Raw genomic sequence first — 24,970 nt, forward strand, 5'->3', positions numbered from 1 at the left:
AAAAAATTTTATTATCATTTTTGCCATTTTAAATTTTATACTTATCAGCCTGAATCAGGCACGTAAGTAGTTACACACGCGTACATAAGTAGTTACGCGCGCACACACGATCAAACATGACTGCCTTTTAATGGAAAAGCTAAAGTGGAGTCCAACCTCTGTCAGTATTATTTGGTCATTCACGGATTCCTTAAATGTTCCTATTGAAGAAACATGAGGAATGCTTATCTCACCATGGAATTTTAGGGCTTGTTTGGTTCTGTTTTTATTTTTTGTTCTTAAAATTTATTTGTTTTGTAATACAGTTTTTAAAATTATTTTTTAAAAACAAAATGAAATGAAAATCTGTTTAGTCATATTAAGTAAAAAAAAGTTGTAGAATTAAAAATTAAATTGATAACGATGGTTGCTTATGGTCAATGGTATTAGTTCATGATAAAGATTGATTAAGCTAATTATATTTTTTTAATAATAAAATGTAGTGTGTTTTGTAAACAAGAAAAATAAAATAAAAATTTAAATTTTTTTTCATTTTTAAAAGACAAAAAAATGAGAATAGTTTTGAAAATAATTAAATCCAACACACTTAAACAATTTTTTAATTTTTTGTTTTTAATAATTAAAAAATAGTTTTTGAAAACAGAAACTACACAGGCCCTTAAGATTCCATTTAAAAACAAGCAAAATTATGGTGGAAATGAACAGGATGAGCCAATGGTCTTATAATCTTATTGGCATGCTTGTAATCCTAAACCGTTATTTGCCCTTCTAATTTCGAAAAAAGAAATGAACATGATGAGACATAATTTGGGCCAAACAAGCCTAACAGCCTAGCCAACCATGCCAGATAATTGTCTGCAACATGATCATTGTATCTTTCAAACATGCAAACTGGTGTTGAATTGTCTGGCCCAATATCAACTTTGTTGTTCCTCTTTTGGTATCAAAGGCGTCTGTCTCCCAAGCGACAGTCAAGGATTAGTTCCTTTTAAAACATTGAAATCACATAAGTGAACTTTGTCTTTGCTAACAGGATATTTTTTTTTCATAAAAATTATTGTTTAAACCCCTAAGGCCCTAACATATTTAAATTATTATTTTTTAATCTTAAAGTTGAAGGCCAACAACTTATTTTTGAAATGATACTTAAATTATTTGAATTTCAGTTAAAACTATAATTATTATTATTTTTGGAACTTGTTAATTGTAAGATTTTTTTTATTGTACATTTTATTTGTTTAAATAAAAATATATTAAAATCATAAAATAACAATGAAGTAAAGTTGAATTTGTGTCGGTCTAATTTCAATGCTTTAAACTTTTGCTTAAATGACTTTCCCCTGTTTTGTCATCGGATGCTTGCTGATTTATCCTTTCATATAAAGGCTCGTTCACTTTGTTGACTTATTTTCTGTTCTTGTCAATATCTTATGAGATTATATACGGTGATTTGGAATCAGACACGTCGACAAACAGGTAAAGTAAACCCTTTGGCCTTTTTTCCATAATCATTCATTGTTCTATTCTGAAAAATAGAAACAAACAAACAGACTCAGACGGATCCAGGGTAGATTTGATTGCGTTGCTCTTTTTGTTTTTAACTACTGTTTTAAAATATAGTTTTTATTTTTTTTTCCAAAACAAAAAAAAAAGGAAAAGAAAATGTGGCTGATATTAGAGTCAGTAATTCGAATAGGCTCAATTAGAACCAATTTATTCGAATCAAACTCAAAATATCTTATCATCTTAAAAAAGCTTATATAATGACACTCGATTCTACCTTTTTTGACCAGATTCGTTAGGTTTGGCTAAAATTACCTATTCTATATACACATAGAAACGGAAATTTCAAGGGTTGGATTTATTTGGTTTGGATTTCAACATCCTATCCCCTTAAAAAAGTTCATATAGTTAAGTTTGGTCATAATTTTTTTCGGACGGGTTCAGGCTTAATTGAAATTACTGGCTTTGGCTGATACTGTTGATTTAAAAATAATTTTTGAATAAAAAAATTGACCGATAGTAATAGCTTACAATAATAATTAGTTAAGATAATTGTAGTTTTTAATAATGAAGCATAATGCATTTTGAAAATTAAAAAATTAAAGTGAAAACAGTTTTAGCATTTTGAAATACTTAAATTCAAGTCATTTATCCTAATGATTTTTTTAATTTTTTATTTTTAAAAACAAAAAAACTGATTTTTGAAGACAGAAATCAATCTGTCAGGCCAAAAACAATTCAAACTTGAGTTCTTATTATTATTATTATTATTTTTTTTTGAAATTGCTCTGCCAATCAAATCAAATACAAACTGTTTCAGGATTAAGAAACGTCGACAACAACAGCGTAAAAGCAGACAGATCCAGGAAAAAAGGTATCACCAGTATTATTGTTATTGTTATTATTATTATTATTCCATGAATGTGGTTGAAACTTTCCATGTCGGAAAAATCAAACTTTGATTTTCACTTTCACCTTTCAGTGATAAACCAGAAAAGTATGCTATAAAAGAAGAATTCCACATACCTAACCTAAAAGCATCTCTTTCAAGTGCACACCTACAGTGGCGATTCTTCGCATATTAATCAAAATGTTTATTAGGAGTTGAATGTTTGAACGTGGAGCTACTTAAGAATAAAGGCCATCTTTCATCAAACTATTCAACCCATCCAATAGTATATTGTAAAGCAGGCTGTTTTATAATACTTGTGTCCTTGTCAACTTCTGCGTGCTATTATTAATTATTAAACTAAGTTATAAAATATTTATTTATTTACTGTTAAACAAATAAACAGATAAGTGGGCCTTTTTATTTTCAAACTGAATATCCGGAAATATTTCTTGCCGTCTTCGCAATCTACTTGCGAACCTATCTGTTTGGCCAACTTAAACCTATGCCCTTTTTTCAAACCCTACATATATATATATATATATATATATATATATAATATTGGATTTTTTATTTATTTTAGAGTATTAGAATCCTGGATTCCTGGTCAATTTTATGATTTTATCATTTGAACCCAAGGATGGACCTGCGTTGGTCCTTGAGGGTATATATAGTGGGTTGTGTGGTGTGTAATTAGGTTTTGTAATTTTTCATTTGTGTGTGTAACAAGCATATACTACATCTTTTTTATTTGTATTTTTCATACCCTCTTGTTTTTATTACAAGGTACTTTTCAAGAGAAAATCGGTGTTTCTCAATATTATAAAGTATTTGATGGGGTATTATATTTTTTTCAATGTTATCCTTATTTTAACTCGTTAACCGTATGTGAAATAATTTGATGTAAATTTGATAATTTTTATTTAAATTTGGATTAAATTAAAAGTTTATTCTTTTTAAAGACAAAATTGATAACTTAATTACCTTTCTTTAATTCCAATTAAATGATTAGGAACGCCTTATAATAAAGACTAGAGGGAGTAAATGAAAATAAAACACTACGACTAGATGGTGTTGATTATATGAATTGTATGACGTTAAAAAAAGTATATTATTTATATTCATATGAGATTCAACTAATTTTTATATTAGTTATTGAGGTTTTAACACAACTCTCTTCTTTTAATTTAGGTTTGGGATCGGCTATAAGCATACATGAAATTTTAAAATAATTATAATAAATATTTAAAAATTAAATATTCATTTACTTTTAAAAATCTCCCTCCTCACATTCTATAAGCTGGTTCCACCTCTGATTAAACTAGTAAATTATTGAATTAATATTTTAATTGATTTAATAAAATATTTTATTTATAACCATAATAAGTCTAATCATGGTTTAACTTATCATAGTTTTGATTATTAATCTTTAAATCAGTACTTGATTTAATGATCGTTTAACTTTCACTTCTTTTAATGATGTGTTTGTTTATGAAGATATCACGATCTAATTGAAACAAATGCAGGGCTGTAGCCGCAAATTATAGATTTGGGATATCGTTATGAGTAATTATTCTAATTAAAATATACCATCTGATTGATCAATGTATTTAGACTTGTGTGTGTGTGAGAGAGAGAGAGAGTCTAACTTGTATTTGAAATGCTAGCATTGAATTGAATATAATATGTTTCTGGAAGAAACACGTGGGTTTTGCTCAATCATTCAGCCTTTTGAGTACAGTTTGTGATGTTAAAAAAATGCACAACTTGCGAATAGATTATAATTTTTATATTGAAAAGAATATCAACTTGTTTGAAATAAATTATTCACGTAACCGTACAGAGATAAAGCCAAATTTGCTTGGTTGGAATTTTCGTCCACAACAATTACTTTAATAGCCAGGACACAAGCCAGATATTTCTTTTAGGCAGATGAGATAGTGATACGCACACATTATTAAAAAAGATTCTCATATTCAAATTAAATAAATTAATAGCAACCACATGCATAAAACTTATTTTACTGACTAATTTTTTAATTAATTATTAATTAATTTTAATTAAAAAATATATATGAATAATTTTTTTTTTGTTCCATCTGTTAGTATCCTGAAAATATATGGATAATTAATTTTATGATGTGATCAAATTATGAAAATAATTTTTTTTAAAGTAATTAAATAAACATATGATATTTTGTCGTTCAAAGCATGACATTGGCTCGTCTAGCAACCTTCTTATACTAAACGTTATTGAAAAAATTTCACACAGTATGCATTCTGATCTCTCCCTATATTCCCTATGATTCTTTCAAAGATCCTATGCCTCGTTTGTCATAGAAAAATGCATGTCATATATTTATTATAAAATTCAAAGCAATCGAATAAGGGGGAAAAAAATGAACCATAACATTAAGAAATAGACGCATACGTAGAATCGAAAAGAGAAGATACAACCAAGTGGTTGTGGCACTGATAGTGGTCTAAGTGTTTTAGCGTAATTGGATTTCTAAAAGTGTATGTGAAAAAATATCTCTTAAAAGAAGGCAAGTTCTCAAGTGACTCTCATTCCTCAAAAGATTAGTATCACAATTGCTGATTGTGGATATATTTTGGGTAAAAAAATGAGGAGAAGATATGCATATCATCCTTTATTGTTGGGAGAATGATAGATAAATCCTTTCAAAAATAGAAAAATGACGATTTAGCCTTGTAAAATGTGATAATTACAATGAGATTTCAAGGAATTTTTTTGAGATTAAATTTTTATGTGAAATTACTTTAATATCCCTCTACAATTAATTTTATATGGTTTACAAGTTTGATATAAGCATTTGCAAGTTTAATTTCACCAATGACTAAAATAATTTAGAAAATCATAACTTTTGATTAGTAATTTTTTTAATTAGCAAATTCTAACTAACTTTGTATGGTTTACAAGTTTAGTTTTATCAATGACTAAAATAATTTAAAAAATTATAACTTTTTAAATCATAGAAGGAAACTAAAATAATTTTACACAAAAATTTGCTCTGAAATAAGTCCCTTGAGACCTCAATATGATTATCATATTTTGCATGATTAAATTATCATTATTCTATTTCAGCATGATTTATTGTCATTTGCGGCTCAATTATTTATACATTCATCTCACAGCTGTTCTTTTTCTATCTATATTTCCTGAATTTTATATTTAATTTGGAGTTTGAAAGTTCAAAAGGTAAATAGCATAGAATAGCGACCAAGTGATGATGTTAGAGAGGGAAAGGAAGGCTAAAAAATTGCGGTGAAGTGCACGTGTTGGTGATTGGCACGTAGCTATTAATTAGTGCTACGTTTCTACATGGTTGATTTATAATACAAATCAAAATTATTCAAGTCAAAAGTCAAAGGTCGTAACTTCTTTTGTTTTGTGGTCTTTGGTCAGCTTCATGCCCTCTTCAATTATTCATGTAGATAAAGACGTACTATATTATTTACTAATAAAACAGTGTATCGCCTATCTCTAGTCATTAAAATATTGTTTATTTCATATATTTTTAGTTTTATGATTATTTAATGTACTAAGAATTCAGTTTTATAGAAATCTAAATCTCTATAATTTTAATTAGGCAAGTATTGTGTGACTCGCACTTGGTCCTGTGTTGCTTATAATTTTTATTGAACTTAGCCCGGTATATATATGCATTTTAAGTGTTGCAACAATTTAAATTTTCTGATTTTTCTTAACTTGTGACTAGAGCTACACATGGATAGGATCGGGTATGGGTATCACCCATACCCGTGCATGGCCTGATATGTGTGTTGGGCCGGGTTTGAAACAATATAATCATTATCATTTAAGTATATTTTTATAAAATTAATATTAAAATAAAAAGTAATTATTTTTAAAATTACGCGTGATCAACAATTGTCACTTATTTTTGCATAACATTCAGTTTAAAAAAATTTTAAATTTTTTATAGAGATTAAAAATATTATAATCACAAAAAATGTCTAAAAAGATAATAAAAATAATAAGTGCACGATAACTCTTGACCAAAATTAATATTATAAAATAAATATTTTCATAAAAAAATAAAAAAATTGCATGTGTTCAATTCGGTTAGGGTATGGTTTTACCCTATCTGATGTCGGGCATGATGAGCTTGAACGACTCGGGCATGGTCGGGCTTTTGGGTAATGTGAATAGCTCTCTAGTGACAGTTTGTTTCCACTTTAATGCAATTACCAAAAATGATAATTATAGATTAATTATTTATCATATAGAGTGAGACAGCAAAAAATATACTATTTTTAGGCCACGATATACTTCCTCCAGTTTCACATATAAGAGAAATTATCATGTGTTTCTTTTTTTATTCAGGCTAAATTATATATTACTCCCAAACTTTAAATCATGTATGTATAACTTTTTTAATTTTTGAAACTTTATAATAAACCTTCCTCAACTCTTATATTTATATAGATAAATTTATATGCTTAATTTATACATTAATTATCTACACATAACTTAAAATTTAAGAAAGTTATCTATATATCAATTAAAATTTGAGTGCTTAAATGCACACAAAAATAAAATTTAATAGGGTATATAATTAATGAAAAAAGGTTATTTGCATGAGCCTAAAAGTTCAAGGAAGTTCATTATTAAGTTTTAAATGTTAAAGAGGTTGTCTATACATGGGTCAAATTATAAGAGAGTTTTGCATAATTTAGCCTTTTATTTATAAGCAAAATTATAAATTTCAAAAAGCATTTATAGCATTCTTTCCAATCGTCTCCTATGAAGTTAATGTTTATTTCCACTTGACAAAGTTGTTTCATTAATTGCAAGGACAATTCAGTCTAAAATTTTTAATTTTAAACATAATTTTTATACTCAACTAACTTTTTTAAACTACGTGAATTAGTTATTTTTTATATTTAAAAATGGAAAGAGTGAGTCATTGTTAATTAACGTACATTCCTGAAAAAAGTTTATTAATATCTTAATTTCCTAAAAATATTTATATCTTTCTATTGATGCTATATTGAGTGGAATATTTAAACTAGTCTCATTAATGATAATATATAAATATAGAGCATTTAAATACAATGAATTAAAAAAGAGATAAACATTTTTAGGAGAGTTTTACATAATTTAACCTTTTATTTATAAGTAAAATTACAAATTTTAAGAAACATTTATGGCATTCTTTCCAAATTATCTCTCATGAAGTCAATGTTTATTTTCACTTGCCAAATTTGTTTCATCAATTGCAAGGATAATTTAGTCTAAAATTTTTAATTTCAAACATAATTTTTATATTTAACCAACTTTCTTAAACCATATAAATTAATAATTTTTTCCTATGTTTAAAAATGAAAAGAGTAAGTAATTGTTAATTAACATATACTCCTAAAATTTTTTTCTTAATATCTTAATTTCCTAAAAATGTTTGTATCTTTCTATTTATAGTATTGAGTGGAATATTTAAACTAGCCTCATTAATGATAATAGTTAAATATAGAGCATTTAAATACAATGAATTAAAAAAAAATAAAACAAGGGTATAAATGTAAAAAATGTAAAAATTATTCAATATTTTATATTTTAAATTAAGAGATGTTTTTACAAAATAATTTATATTGTATAATGGAGAAAATATTCCATAAACTATAGAAATTCAACAAGCGATCTAAGCGTGGCCGCCGGATCCCCTTCGACATTTTGTTGGATCAATTCTGTGGTTGCCCATCGTACACGTTAGCGGCGGCCGCCGCAATAACAGCGGGAATAGTAGGAGTGTGGCCGTGGTAGTAGTAATATTCTCAGCGACTCACGTTACAAAATAATATTTTTTAAAAAATTATACTCTTTTATTATAAAATATAAAATATTTTTAATTAAATCTCACCTTTAATAAAATAATTATTTATTTTTTTAAATTAACTTTATTTTTTATATTTATTTTTATTAAACACTATAAAATAAATATAAAGTTAATATCAATAGGGATATTTTTTTAAAAAAATAATGATTACATTTTAAAAATTAAAAATGCTTTACATTTTTGAATATTCAACTCCTTAAAAAATATCTTATATTTTTAAATGGAGGGAGTATATAGTAATAAATATTTATTAAATATATCCTATAACTTTGTTTTGTTAAATAAAAATAAAAATTTTAAAAAGATCATTTATTTAATACTTATTTATAAAATAATATTAAATAAAAATAATATAATGTGAAGGATATTATTAAAAGAATATAATTAATAACATTTTATTTTTATAAAAGTATTTTATATTTTAAAATGTAAAATTTTTTTAAGAGTGTTTTACGGTTTAAGATGGAGACAGTAATAATTGTAATAAAATAAATATGTCCTGTCCTATCTATGGGATTAGATTAGAGTTAAAAGAAAAGTTGGACAAAAACTATAAATAAAAATCACGTTTCAAAAATTATATTGGGCTACAACTAGAGCAAATTAAGTTAGGTGGGACCATATAAATATAAAGTTTTGCTAATTTTTTTTAACTTCACAGTTGAAGCACAAACCAATACATACAAGTACATATTTAAACTTTTGACTTTTCTTATACAGATTAAAAAAAAAATTCTGTGTCACTTGACTTAAGTGTCTGGGAAAAATATCAGCTAGCTATGCATGTATGATAAGATGTGACAATGACAGATAAAGTTTAAGGAGATTAGTTAATTGAAGGTAAGGCCAGTTATTTTCAGAGTGTTAATAACATCCTTGATTATTTAATAATAATAAGTCTAACAATAAAATTTATAAATTTAACTATTAATTTTATAATTTTATTATAATATATTTATAATTTATTTTTTAAATTTTAATGAGAAGCACAAATATTTATTTTTAATGTTCAAAGATATACACAATATTGAGAAAATAAGGTATCTCTCTATTTAAAAATATAAGGTATTTTTTGAGAAGTTAGACATTTAAAAATATAAGACATTTTTAATCTTTTAAGGTGTAAACATTATCTTTTTTTTAAAAGTACCTCTATTGATAATGACTTTATATTTATTGTAGGGTGTTTAATAGAGATAAATATAAAAGATAGGGTTATTTAAAAAGTTGGTAACTATTTTATTGGGGTAAAATTCAATTAAAAATACCTTATATTTTTTATTGGGGGAGTATTTTGTAAATCCTTGGAGCTATTGGACATAATATTTTTTAACATTAAAAATGAACATTTATATTCCCTATTAAAATTTGAAAACAAATTGCAAATGATCACAATAAAATTATAAAATTGAGAGTTAAATTTATAAATTTTTGAAATTGTTAGACTTAATATTTTTGAACATTAAAAATAACGCTTGTGTTCTATGTTAAAATTTAAAAAATAAATTATAAATATATCATAAAAAAATTATAAAATTGGGAATGGACTTGAAAATTTATGGAGCTATTAGACTTAATACTTCTAAACATTAAAGATAAAAATTTATATTCTCTATTAAAATTTAAAAAATAAATCACAAATATATCATAAATGATGTTGTAAAATTAAGACTTGAACTTACAAATCTCAATCTTATACTTATTATCAATGGAGGACTAAAAAACTTTATTGACACCCTAAAGTTAATTAAAATTTAATTTAAATTAATTAATTTTTTTGAGACTTAAGTGTCATTCTTCTTGTAAGATTTGAATTTTAGGACTATCCTTCACAGAGACAATGCTAAACTACTTAAACTAATTGGCGATTGTCATTCTTCCTTATTGACTTAACATTTTAGGACTATATTTCTGTTTCTTCCATGAAGTCAATGTTTTTTTTTCACTTGACAAATTTGTTTTATTAATTGTCGGGATAATTTAGTCTAAATTTTTTAATTTCAAACATAATTTTTATACTTAATTAACTTTCTTAAACCGACATGAATTAATCATTTTCTCTTATATTTAAAAATAAAAAGAATAAGTCATTATTAATTAATGCACACTCCTAAAAAAAGTTTGTTAATATTTTAATTTCATAAAAATGTTTGAATCTTTCTATTTATAGTATTGAGTGGAATATTTAAACAAGCCTCATTAATGATAATTGTTAAATGTAGAGCATTTAAATATAATTAATTAAAAAAATAAAATAAAGCAAGGGTATAAAAGTTATTCAATATATTATATTTTGCTAAAAAAATAATTTATATTGTATAATGAAGAAAATATTCCATAAACTATAGAAATTCAATAAGCGACCTTCGCATGCCCGCTGGATCCCCTTCAACATTTTTTGGATCAATTTTGTGTTTGCCCATCGCACACAATGGTGGCGGCGGCCGCAATAGCAGCTGGAATATTAGGAATGTGGACGTGGCAGTAGTAATATTCTCACCGACTCCTCTCACAAAATATTTTAGATAAAATTATATATATATATATATATATATCTCAATAAATACTTATTAAATATATCTTATAACTTATTTTTTAAAATAAAACAAAAATTTAAAAAATATCATTTATTTAATACTTTATTTATAAAATAATATTAAAAAAAGAAAATATAATGTAAAAAGTATTATTAAAAAAGTAGAACTAATGAAATTTTATTTTTATTAAAGTAATTTCTATTTTAAGATTTAAATTTTTTTAAAATTTTTTTTATAATTTAAAATGAAAAAAGTAATAATTATAATGAAATAGATACGTGGTGTCCTATCTGTAGGATTAGATAGAGTTTAAAGAAAAGTTTGACAAAAGGTAAAAATAAAAATCAGGTTTCAAAAACAATGTTTGGCTCCAACTAAAAGTTGGGTGGGACCATATAAATATAAAGTTTTACTAATTTTTGTAACTTCACAATTTAAACACACACTTATATACATATAAGAACTTTTTTTTTTTGACCCGGAAATACAAATACATATATGAACCTTTGACTTTTCTTATGCAGATAAAAAAAAAAAAATCTGTGTCACCAGACTCAAGTGTCTGGCAAAAAATAGCAGTTGTCTATCCATGCATGATAAGATGTGAGAATGACAGGTAAAGTTTAAGGAGATCAATTAATTGAAGCTAAGGACCAGTTAATTTCAAAGTGCTAATAACGTTCTTTAGTTATTTAGTAGTTATAAGTCTAACAGTGAGATTTGTAAATTCAATTTTTAATTTTATAACTTTATTATAATATATTTATATTTTATTTTTTAAATTTTAAGAGAGAGTATAAATATTCATCTTTAATGTTCAAGATATACACAATATTAAAAAAAAAAGGTCTTTTGTAAATCTTTGAAGCTATTAGATTTAATATTTTTTAACATTAAAAACGCACATTCATATTTTCTATTAAAATTTGAAAACAAGTTGTAAATGATCACAACAAACTTATAAAATTAAAAGTTAAATTTATAAATTTTTAGAATTGTTAGACTTAATACTTTTCAACATTAAAAATAAAAGCTTGTATTCCTTATTAAAATTTAAAAATACATTACAAATTTATCACAACAAAATCATAAAATTGAGAGCAAACTTAAAAATTTGTGAAGCTATTAGACTTAATAATTTTGAATATTAAAGAAAAAAATTTGTGTTTTCTATTAAATTTTAAAAAACAAATCACAAATATATCACAATGATATTATAAAATTGAGACTCGAACTTACAAATCTTACTCTTATACTTTTTTTAATGGAGAATTAAGAAACTTTGTTGGCACTTTAAAATTAATTAAAACTTAATTTAAATTAATTAATCTCTTTAAGACTTAAGTGTCATTCTTTTTTTAAGATTTGAATTTTAGGACAGACTATCTTTTAGAGAAACAATGCTAAACTACTAAAACTAATTGGCGATTGGTGTGTTTGAATTTCTAATGTGGGTCAGATTTTTATTGTTGGATTCTAGAACACAAGGTTTTCACCTTTTCCTTTATTTTACTTTTAATTTTGATGAAATTTTGCTGGGCGTTTCTACAAATTTAACAAACGGAAAATATGGGAAAAAACAGTTAAAAATCTAAATTGAAATGACTTGGTGATTAACTTGGACACTTCAACCTTCAGCAATAACAAAATATCTCCCCGGTACCTTCATGTCGGCCATCATTTATGTGAGTTTTGTGGTCGAAAATGTAAGTTACTTTACAAAAATTTATAAAATACTCCTTTTATTAAAAAATATAAAAAATTTTTAATTAAATCTTACTTTTAATAAAATAATTATTTATTTTTAAATTAATTTTATTTTTTTATATTTACTCCTATAAATACTCTAAAATAAATATAAAGTAAGTTATTTAATAAATATATTTTTTAAAAAAATAATAATTATATTTTAAAAGATTAAAAATATTTTATATTTTTTAATATTAAATTTTTTAAAAAATATTTTATATTTTTAAATAAAGAGAATATATATATACATATTTATATTTTTTGGGAATTGAAAGGAGGATAAACTAACCGACTGGGGGGGGAATTGAGCCCACCTTCCACCTGTAGAGAGCGATCACTTTGCCATTGGGCAATGTGTCAATTGCATGATTGCTTTATTTCAAGATTACCCTTCTTATTTTTTTTAAACAAATTATAGTATTTATAGAGGCAAAAAAAGAAAACAAATCAATTTCTAAATAATTTTAATATATAAATAATTTTTTTTATTTTGGTAAAGTAATTAAAAGTGACTTGTATTAATAAATGGATAAAATATGTTAAGAGTTTTACACTAATCACAAATCACAGCTTGTTACTTACTTCCTCTGTTTTTTATTGTAAAAAAAAAAAATACTATGACCCGTTTCATTGTTTTTTACTAGCAAGATTAGAAATTTCAAGAAATATTATTACATTTAATTTTTCTAAATTTCCCCTCTTAAAAGGATAGTATCATTAAATAAAAAAAAGTAAACATTAATTACAAGGACATTTTAGTCAAAACAATTTAATTTTATATGTAATTTTTATGATTAATTAATTTTCTTAAACTGTATAAGCTGGTTAAAATTTGCTTATATTAAAAAACAGAAAGAGTACATCAAAGTAGTTTAAGCTGCTTTGGAAAGATTCACTACCCATTTGTATAGTTGTGATATATCAATTCTCTAATTCCTTGATATAGGGTTATCATATACTCTCTTTGTTTTAAATTATAAGATACTTTTAAAAAAAATTTAACGTCCTAAAATATCATAAACTTTAAGAAGATTAAGGTCTTATTAAGAGACTTATTCCAATAATATTCTCTCTCTCTCTCTCTCTATATATATAGATAATAATTAAGTGTAAAGTTATTAAATGAAAGGTGTTTATGAAATTTTATGTCTTTATTTTTAAAAAATAAAGTTAAGTGTAAAGTTATTAAATGAAAGGTGTTTTTGAAATTTTATGTCTTTATTTTTAAAAAATAAAGTTATTAAGTATATTTAATGTGATTTATTGACATGTGATATTTTATTCAAAAATATTTTATAATTTGAAACGGTCTCTCATTTAGTGTTAGATACACTTTTTTTTAAGTATCATGTTTAAAAATATACCACATTTTGAAGATGTATTTAATAAGATTTTTTTTCCAAAAGTACTCTTAATTAAGGATGTAATTAATAATTAATAAGGTTTTTAATTGCAACAACAGTATTAAATAAAGATAAATATAAAAAAAATATATAATTCTAAATGTCATCAATTCACTTATTAAAAAATGTAAATTAATTAAAAGCATCTACTAATTCTAAACTGTTGGAGTATTAGACCCATAAGTATTGCAAGTGCAATATAAAGGTGATGTTACAAGGAAATCCAATAAGAAGAAGAGAAATCCAATAAGAAGACTCCAACTCATACCCATAAAAATTGATAAGCAGCCAAGATCAAGAATTTGCTAATTAGTGGCACTCCTATTTTACTGACATATCATCAATTCAATTAAAGAAGAAAATGATGTGAATAGTAATGTGAATGAGAGATTGAGCTCTTAAGCAAGAGATACCTTCCAGGAAGCTATGGAGGATGCACGCGCTCTCTCCCCCTTAAAAAAGCCAAAGTTACTGTGAAAAGCGGGACCCTCACAGACAAACTTAATGGACGGGAAGAGCCACATTGACTGACTTTGCAACAAACTTATCCACAATGCAGCTTCTTCTCGTGTCCACAATCGTTGTATCCACATTGTTGTTTGTCAAGTTGCCTCCTCTCTTTCATCGCCTCTCAATTCCTCGTCCCGATTTCCTCTCTCCTCTTTTTTTGTCGTTTTCTGTTTTTTCCCCGCTCCCGTCAGTCCGTCACCGTCGCTCCGCCAAAAACTCGGCGATTCCCCCCAACAACGGCCAGCAAGTTGGGTGCCCTTGTAATGCCCTTGACGTCAGGCATGTCTTTTTTACTTAATTATTGAAAATTCGAATACAAATATAAAGCACGTGATGAATATTTATCCCCATTCCCATAATCACTTCGCATTTTGCACATTGAAACTTCCGGGAAGCTAAGCCCACGACCTTCAGCTATTAAATAAATTAATAAATTAATGATTTTGGGTTAAGATAAATATCTCTCTCTCTCTATTTTTTTTTTTTTTCTTCTAGCGTTAGGTTCATGAACCGAAACCCCTATAAATACCCCTCCCTTTTAATGCCTCTGATTTCCAACTTCGAATATTCAATTTCTTCTTAATCATCCTCTCTCCCCCGCGTCAATCCTTCCTTTCTCTGTGTGTTTCTCACTCTGGACCGGAACTGCTCGCCGGAGACACAGATTGCCGTGACGATATGTACGGAGAGGCTACCTATGAGTCGGATTCAGCCTGGTTGGAGTCAATTCGACTCCACTTGCTCGGTGACTTCGAGACTGCTTTTCCTGCTGATTCGGATACTTCTTCGGGTTCCGATCCGGTTTATACTCGGAGCTCCAGTTTCAGCAGCTTGTACCCGTGCTTGACGGACAACTGGGGCGAATTGCCGCTCAAGGAAGACGATTCTGAAGACATGGTGCTCTACGGCGTCCTCCGCGATGCAGTTCACGTCGGGTGGGTTCCCTCCCTCGATGTCGGGTCGCCCGAAAGCATTTCTTCTGGTTTCACCGCGTCTGTTACAGTGAAATCGGAACCCGATGTCTTGCCGGTGTTGGATTCCCCCGCGGGCCCTCCAGTGGTAAAGCAAGAGGAGGTGGCCGAAGCAGTCGCACCGGCCGCAGTTCCGTCGAAGGGAAAGCATTACAGAGGAGTAAGACAACGGCCGTGGGGGAAATTCGCGGCGGAGATCCGTGATCCGGCGAAGAACGGTGCTAGGGTTTGGCTTGGAACATTCGAGACGGCCGAAGACGCGGCTCTCGCCTACGATCGAGCCGCGTACAGGATGCGAGGCTCCCGGGCTCTGCTGAATTTCCCACTGAGAGTGAACTCGGGTGAACCTGACCCAGTGAGAGTGACGTCGAAGAGGTCATCGCCGGACAGATCGTGGTCGACATCGTCATCGTCGTCGGAGAGCGGCGCATCGCCGAAGAGAAGGAAGAAGGTGGTGGTGGTGGGGACAGGCCCAAAGGCTACCGGGCAAGTGGGAAGCCAAGTGGGTCTTGGAACGACGTCGTGCGTACGTGGAGGAGCGTTACTAGTTACTAATGCGTAATGCTGACGAGGGAAAGCAAGTTGCCGCTGAAATCCCCTTTTTGTTGCTTGTAATTATGTAAGGGAGAGATACGTGTGCCACTCGCTCTCTGGCACATCGGAATTTTGGAACCGAAAAAAAAAAAAGGAAAAATGAAGCCCAAAAATGGAAAAATAAAAATAGGAATGGAGTTGAAAATTGGAAAGGGGGAAAAAAAAAGAACCAAATAAGTGAGTGAGATGGAGAGGGGTTTTTGGTTTGGCTTACTCTGTGAATACAAAATTTATTTGTTTGTTCAATATTATAATTACCTAAGTGGAGTACTTCAAATTGAACTTAAACTCTTGTTCTCTTTTGTGGGGGCAAAAAATAAATAAATTAAAGTAAGACAATGCCAAAGCTTCCCCACTCAAAGTTTGGAAATCTCTATAATTTCAATTTAGGTGTGAAAAACTAAGCATTCATGTTTTGAGTAAGCCTTTTATTGATATCTCCATTCATTTTTTAAAATGCCGTAATCTCTCAATAATAGTTTTTTTTCTTTTTATCATTAAATTTTATATGAAATGAGAAATGTTTTGATATTTTACAATGATGAAGCGGGGCAATTATGAATTTTTAACACTTTTTCAAAACATAAAAAAGAAACACAATCATTGGGCATTTTATGTAAAATCAAATGATTAAAAGAAGAAGAAAATGGCAAGTTCTTAGGCGTTCTTACGCATTATATTCGTTTGTCTATGAAAAAAATGGAAAAAGAAAAAATCAATAGAAAAGAGAGCCTGATCCTCTTTCTACAGCCCTACACGAAATCTAATTAAGCGAATCATAACATTGATTTATAAATAATAATCAATGTATCGATATTGATGGATTGTATTGCTCTTACTAAGTTTCTTTGATTCACCAAATCCAATTTCAAAATTTGGTTAAACTTTGAAAATAAGTTGGGTTCATTTTCTATGTACTGACTTATTTCCTCACGAGATTAAAATAATACAAGTTGGTTCATATCGTGTTTTGAATTGAGTTAAACTTTATCAAAAATTTAATTAACACTCCTAGCAGCTATCTTAGACAGTCTAAACCAAGACATATTTACTGATATGACAAACATATGGCGTCCACACGCCTGAATTCAAAATTCTAAACAAGTTGAAAAATTGTAAAAATTACGAAATTAAATTTGTAATCGGTGGGCGCACATGGTATTGTTTGTGGGGAGGTTTTTCTTTTCTTCTTTTCATAGAATAGGAATAAGGGCACGAGTATTATAAATCGAACAACATATTTTTGTATATAATCTAAGTTGGTTTTATTTATTTATTTATTTTTGGTATGGTGTTTTATTTATTTATTTAATTAAAACTCATATATTCAGTTAGGACATTCAACTATTTAGGTATAATTTGTGGGGGTTTTTTTTATTTCATTATTTGATGTTGGTAAAGAAAAGAACTATTTTAATACTAAGCGACAATGACTCAATTAGAGACGTGTCATGTGAACAAATTTATTATTATTTTATTTTTATTTATAAGAGAAATTATAATTTTTCACTTATATTTTTATATAAGTAAAATCATATATTTTAATAGCATTTATTATACATTTTTTAAATTACTCCTCATAATTTACATTAACGAGAAATAATTAATGCTTGTTTATGTTAATTAACATAAGATATTTTAATTTAATTTTTTTATTTTTAAATATAATTATTATAGTTAATCAATATTTTTAAATTATGTGACATAATTTTTTTTTCTTATATAAAGAAAAGAAAGGAGTAACTTGGTACAAGCCTAAATAATTTATTAATTGAGTCATCGTATAGTCTTTCATTACAAAAATTATGAAATTTCTACCACCCTAGACTTCGCAAGTGTAAGACATTTGAAACTATGTTTTAATAAAAATACACATGAAGTCTTTTAATTTGATATAAAATTTTAATTTTTTATTTTTATTCGATTATCTTGAATGAAATTTTTTTATATCAACTATTATTATTTTTTAAAAAAATTAAACTTATAACTTATCAATATTTAAGTATGTTTTATTAATTTTGATATTTAAAACTTTAGTGTCTATCTCCTTTTAATAAAATAAAAAATATTAATTTTAAAAGCTTAAAAAATTATATAAAAGTAAAGAACCAAAATATAAAATGTTGTTAAAAATTAAAAGCACAAATTTATATATTTTATATTTTTTTTCAAAAAAAATTATTAAAAAAGAAGGAGCACGCATGCCCTGCGTGGGGTCGACCTGTCATTGTTGTTTACTGTCAGGTAGCTTTCCGAATTTGTCTGTAACTTTCATACAAACGATACAACCAACTGTCTATTCCGCATATCGGCAATCAAAAGAAAATGAAAATTCAATCCAAAGAAAATACCAAGGAAACAGAAAACTATATACTTTTCTTCATGCTCATCCCTTTCAATTTTATTAGATCCAAACAAAATATCTTTTTCTTTTGAATTAATAAAAATTTGATTAAGATTTAAATTTGAACAAAATCTTTATTTTAATATACAAAAATTTATAAATTTAAATTATTTATTTCTTATTAAATTTTTTATAATTTTAAATTACATTTAAGCTTTAATCATTCAAAATTTTAATTACTTCAAATTTTTTGTTCTCTTTGCAATTTTTATTATTAATGGTTCTATAATTCTTGTATCTTTTCTTATTTCTTATTATCATCTCTTATTTATTGAAAAATAGAAGTAATTTTGAACTCCCAAACTTCCCTTTTTGCTTCAAATTTCAATTTATCTTTTTTTATCTGACATTTTTTTAACATATCTAAATAAAAAATTTTAAATACATGAATTTTAAATTTAAAATTCAAATCCATCTATCTAAATACAAATTAAGATTAATTAGTTAGGCTATTGAAATTAACATAGATAAAATTTGCCACAGATTTTTACTTGTTATATTAAATACTCCTTCTCTCTCAAATTATAGGACATTTTTGAAGGAGTTTTTATCTTAAAATATAAAACACTTTGAATGAATTAAAATTTTATTAAATATATCAATTTTAATATTATCTTTTTTCTCTTCATAATACACACACTCATGTCATTTACTACTTGCCAAAACCTTGTCTGATTCGAACTCTCAACTTGTTACCCTATCAATGACTTAATTCCACCTAGTACAAGAGAGAGGCGTACTTTGGTGTCATTAGGCCAATAAACCATTTGCGCATATATAATGTCTCTTATTTTTATATTTATAATTTTCACGGCTCACATAAAAAATATTACACATTTTATATTCATTATTTTATTTTATTTTTTGTAGTATTATGATATATTTTTTATATTACAAGTGTATCTTTATATCTGTCAATGCATAATGCTTCACAGTTGAAATTTTGAGTCGGCATGGTTAAGTTAAGCCTGTGCAAAGAACTTGAGGACTTGATCTATCCGGTCCTGCCTAGTGACATTGGATCAGGGTTCAACCCAGTGAAATTCAATCCAAAGACTAAATGGGAGACTGAGTTCGGGTTATACATTGGGTTAGACCGGGTATCGGGTTGAAGGTCCTGACTGTTTGGCCTAGTCTGACCCAGGGTGTATTTATTTTTTCTAAAAAAAAATTAATCTTAGGTGCTACTTTTGGGAGAAAATGAAACTTCCTGAAGCCCTAATATTAGATGAGGTACTTCACTATCTCTTAACTATTTCTGCTTTCGATTTGATCTACAACTTTTGCTTCGTTTTGTGTGTGTTTAATATATCATTAACAATGGGGACCTTGGGGTTTGAGCTTCTTTTTAATGGCTGATAAACTATAAAAAGATTAAATAAAGTATATAAGAAATGGCTATTAGACTCTATTTCAATTATGAGCTCATGTGATATGTTAGGTTTTATTTTTTTTGGATATTAGGCTATATTATTTTTGAAAATTAGTTTGATTCCTTTATGATCCAATAGGTTTCATTTTTGAGACAGGGAAGTCTTGTAACCCAATTTTAGTCTTGTGACCAAATTTAATCTTGTCTTGCTCTAGGGTCAATCAGGGTAGGATCAGTCTTCAGTCTTCGAGCCAAAAATTAGTAACCTGGCCTCATTAAGACTGGGCATCATGTTGACTACAACCCAGTCATGCCCGATCTTTGAACACTTGCAATTAAAGTATATTTTTAGTCTTCTAACTTTATATAAGGTTTCAATTTAGTCTCTTAATTTAATAAAGTATCTTTTCAATTCCTTAATCTTAATACTGTCAGTTTTATCACAAAAATTTTTACATTAAATTTTTAAATATTAATAAAGAATTATCAAATGTTGACATATTAAGTTTAATTTTTTAAAATAATATGATTGTCATAAAAAAATAACCATATGAATTTAACATTGTTAAAATTAAGGGATTAAAAAGATATTTTATAAAATTAAGAGATCAAATCAAAACTTCATATAGAATTAGATGATCCAATTTATATTTTATCCCTATAGCATATGTAAGACATCTGGAATGGCTCCTTTTGTGTTCTTTGTTTTTTTTTTTTTGGCCTGTGTCCGCTGCCATATCCTATGTAGACATCCAAAGAATGTTTTTTTAGAGACATTAAACATATTTTTATAAAAAGAATTCGTTTTCTTTCTTTCTTTCTTTTTCTTTAACAAAAAGAATTCCTTTTATTTATTTTACTCTATTCCTCCCTTTCCATTTTATGCACCACACATGCCTATGATCTTTATATATTTAAAATGGAATAGAAACTAATTTAACTTGAAATAAAAACAAATTTAAAAAAAATTAACAAGAATTACATATATTTTAATTTAAAATTTATTTAAAAATTTACATTGGGACTATGTTTCTAAAAAAAATCAATTATTTAATTTAAAATTTAAATTAAAAAAATAATCATTTGATCTCTATAATATTGATTCAGTTTAAAAAAAAGTTTGTAAACTTTAAATAAGTGCAACTCCCTCTAATTTGAATCAATTGTAACTTGGTTTTTAAATATTAATGTGGTGCAATTTAGTTCATATAATTTTAGCTATTTAAAATAGAGTTAAGGGTTATTTTTTACTTTTCAACTTCACCTGAAGGGTTATTGGACGTTCTAAACTCAACTATTAATCAATAATGTCCCTTAACATTGAAGATTCTCCTTGTCACTCTAACATTAACTTGTCGTTACTTCACTGTTAGTGAATCTCACGTTACTTTTTTAATATTTTTTTTTGATAAGAAACAGGGCTCACGCCCAAACTTTATTTAACATTAAAATAAATTGGAGTCCATCAAATCCCTTACATCTCATTGGATCTACTCATTGACCCTTCCTGGGAGTTCCCTTAAGACTTCACCCCTAAAATCTTGGTCAAAACCACATTTGGCCAACCAATCAGCGCACAAGTTTCTTTCTCTAAAAACATTTTTCACTTTCACTTGTCACTCTTCAGTGACAATTTGCATGGCATGATGCATTTGCCAATGTTGAGGTTCTCTACCTTTTGCAACCAACTTGTAGTCGTTCACCACTGAACGTGAATCACTTTCAATGATGAGTTTGGTGAGATTTGGTTGGCATGCCACCTTTATTCCATAAAAGAAGCTCTAAAATTCTGCATCCTTAGCTAAGCATATTCCTGTATTACACTCGAACCCAGCCATCCAAACTCCTTTCTAGTTACAAAAGATTCCCCCAAAACTCGTGGGGCCTGGATTCCTTTTAGAAACACCATCAATATTCATCTTGATCCATCTAGTCAAGGGGTTCTTCCTGGCATTTGTGAGGGGATCTATATTTGATCGTATTTCTAATATCCTGTTGAAAGCTAGATGTCATTGAGTTAGCAAGGCTATAAATTCTTGCTAGAAGACTCCCTATAGTGATATCTTTTCCATTGAAGATTCAATCATTCCTAGCATTCCACAAGCTCTATAGTGTAATTGCAAAGATCACATCCTAGGTAGAATTTTTGTGCATTTTAGTGTTTTGCAAATTCCCTCTAAACTAATCTTGTTTGTTAAGTTTAAAGAACTGATGCATAAAACCTGGCTTGAGGATCTCATTCCAAACTTCCTTTGCCTTAATGTAATCATGACTCACATGGAGAATATCCTCTATAGCATTTGGACAATAATCACAACAGTTTGAGACACCAAAGATCTGTTGGATATTATAGAATATCTTTTGTATTTTAAAAGGAGTTACTATGAATTAAATTAATATTAATTACCATAACCCCTTACTTAAATATATTTATTTAACTTTTTTATTTTTTGTAACTGTTTTTCAATTATGATTAAGATGATTTTATTGCCCAATATTATGAGATATGCCTATAAAAGGTAGTACTTGTCACAGGTTCAAAGAGAGCCTTGATACTCTCGGCCTTTCTCTCCTTTTCTATCATATTAATTCATTGTTTTGTGTCCCTACTTTTAGTAGGAAGAGTTTGTTTAATCATGGGAAACTGTCGCGTGATCAACCCAGTGTGGTGAAATAGCTCTTAAAAACAGTATCTTTAAGCACCACTTAGATTATATTTTACCTAATAGTACCAACAATCTTAAGAGCTATTGCCTGCAATTTAATCTTGTTTGGTTATACTAAACTTGATGGTTTTGGACTGGGTGGAGGCATATGATGAGGTAGCGAGATTCGATGATGTTGATGAACAAAATTGAGTGTTGGGACACATGTGAGTAAGCATTGGTTGAAATGGGCAATGGTGGATCAAAACACCAATAATCTCAAATTCACCCCAAAATTTAGACTCGCTTAAAACCTCAAAGGAACCACATTTTGAGTGGAAAGTCCCAGCATATGAAGATTGATGGATATTGGAATCAGACAAAGCATGGCTATGTTGGAGTCTTTAAAATTAAATAGCAGTTCTCTCTTCGAGAAGTAATCTACATGGATACTGGGGATCACAATTAACTGATTCGGATGGGTCCTACGAAGGTAATATTTCCTTTCAACCTCAATTATGTGCTAGAGTAGCTATATATATCTATATATATATAGCACTATATAAAAATAAAATGAGATTCATAAAGCTATAGAAACAAGACAATGAAGCTTTCTGGCTGTGAACTGAATGATAAATAGGACCCACACATTTCAATGATTGATAGAGCATTCATTCATACCAGGCCCCTTTGTTTGAGCGTTCTTGCTCTGCTGTGTTGACAATGCTGTGTAGAATAGTCTTCAAATCTATAATTTTGTTCCACGGAGGCAAAGTGTTTAGTCAAGTGTTTGAATTAGTCTTATTTTGTAGTTTTAGGCTATTTGTCATTAATCTGTAATAAAGTATTGTAATGACAAAAGTAGCATTTATATCTAATTAAAACCGTTATCATTTATTGTAGTAAATTTTTTTTGGGGGTTTCATAAAACTATTATTCTGTTAAATGCATTGATAGTTTAGTGTTCATTACAATTTTAAATGGGGGTAGATATAGAATGGTTAATGTTTTTTTTTTAGTTTTTTTTTTGGGAATCTTGAGTACTAGTAAATGAATGAATATTATGGAGTCTCTTTTCTTCTGATGAATTGTTTAGAAATATAAATAAAAATATATCAAGTCATGGATATACATTTTATTTCGTGAATACAATCTAGTTTCGTATTAGTAGTATTATTATTATTACAGCAATTGTTGCTTTGCTGGCTAAGTTAAGGACGCAGCAGTCCAAATATGGAAGAGTTCCTCTCTTGAAAAACATTAAGTCGGGGACGTTATCTTCTCTTTATATTCAATTTTCATTATTTTCAATGGGGTATTTAGGTTCAATAAAGGCCATATATTGATTCGTCAAACAGGACCTTGAGCACGTTTATAATATATATTAGCATTATATATGGTACATTTATAACTAGATTGCATTCATTTTAAATAATAATTGTAATAGACATAAGAAAGGTATTCAATTACCATATATTATGGACTCTTTATGATAAAATATAATGAGCATTCAATTTTTATAAATATTATTAAGAATGGAACATAATGTTGGAGACTACGGGGAAAAAAATGTTACCGTTGGTTTCTTAAAGAAGTTTAACTGTCATTTATGTTGACATTGAAGTATTGGTTTAGTTTGTATTAATTTATCTACTCACAATTTTTTTTTCAATTTGTGAGTTATAAATTCAATCACATGAGGTGTGATTAATTGTGTTGATAATATTGTTGTCCTATGTGGTTGTGAAATGCAAAAAGGTTTGGAACGTAATGCACGGTTGATTGCATATTGTGTAATGTACTTAGAGTATAACAAATATGATGATAAGAAAAATGAAATGACATGATGTGATTCTAATTAATTGATATGGTAAGGAAATATTTTTCATATATTTCAAATATTTGAAAGTGTGAGGGGTGCCTAGCAAAGATATTTTGCTTTACTTTGGAAAATTAATTATATGTTGTATCATATTATTAACTTTATTTTTTAAATGCCAAGATGGTTCTATGTTATGATTTAGAGAAAACATTATATGGAGGCTTTATTATTTGCATAAATGCCAAAAATTGTGATTTATTATTTTGTGTGGCTTGCAACAAGCATTGTGATGGTGGCACAAAAGTTAATCATTTGTCTAGTATAGATAAATGAATTTTGAAATAGGTGCATGATCTATTTAATAATATCTCTTTAGAGGAGTATTCATTGTTGTAAATAATTTTGTGTTATGATCCTATGAGATAACAAATTTTTTAAATTATGGAATGTGAATAGTAGGTTCCCTAATGTATAAAATACATGGATGTTAATGTGAGAAGAGCCACTAGTGATTATTTACCCTTAGTGGTAATGAAACAAATATAAGAATAGGATCATAGAGTTTATTACTATAAAAAATCTGACATTTAGTGTCAACGAGTATTCCCATAATGCTAACATGGTTAAAAATGAAAATGGGATGTTTTATTGCTCAATCTATATATGCACGTACAAACTTTAGAGAGTTTATTGCAT

General features: G+C 27.6%; 1 protein-coding gene and 1 long non-coding RNA gene across 2 annotated transcripts; both read left to right on the plus strand.

The window, feature by feature from the left end:
• Positions 1-381: 381 nt before the first annotated feature.
• Positions 382-3,991, plus strand: LOC129296443 (uncharacterized). Its single transcript, XR_008589795.1, has 3 exons — positions 382-1,476; positions 2,324-2,377; positions 3,919-3,991. It is a non-coding gene; the product is annotated as an uncharacterized LOC129296443 (long non-coding RNA).
• Positions 3,992-15,023: 11,032 nt separating this feature from the next.
• LOC129296446 (ethylene-responsive transcription factor 1A-like) lies at positions 15,024-16,277 on the plus strand. Its single transcript, XM_054935048.1, has one exon. The coding sequence runs from the start codon at positions 15,145-15,147 to the stop codon at positions 15,997-15,999; it is 855 nt and encodes a 284-aa protein (XP_054791023.1). The 5' UTR covers positions 15,024-15,144; the 3' UTR covers positions 16,000-16,277.
• Positions 16,278-24,970: the final 8,693 nt, after the last annotated feature.

Source organism: Prosopis cineraria, unplaced genomic scaffold (assembly GCF_029017545.1).
Source record: "Prosopis cineraria cultivar Desert tree isolate PC_DT_omini unplaced genomic scaffold, ASM2901754v1 PC332, whole genome shotgun sequence".
Classification (NCBI taxonomy): domain Eukaryota; kingdom Viridiplantae; phylum Streptophyta; class Magnoliopsida; order Fabales; family Fabaceae; genus Prosopis; species Prosopis cineraria.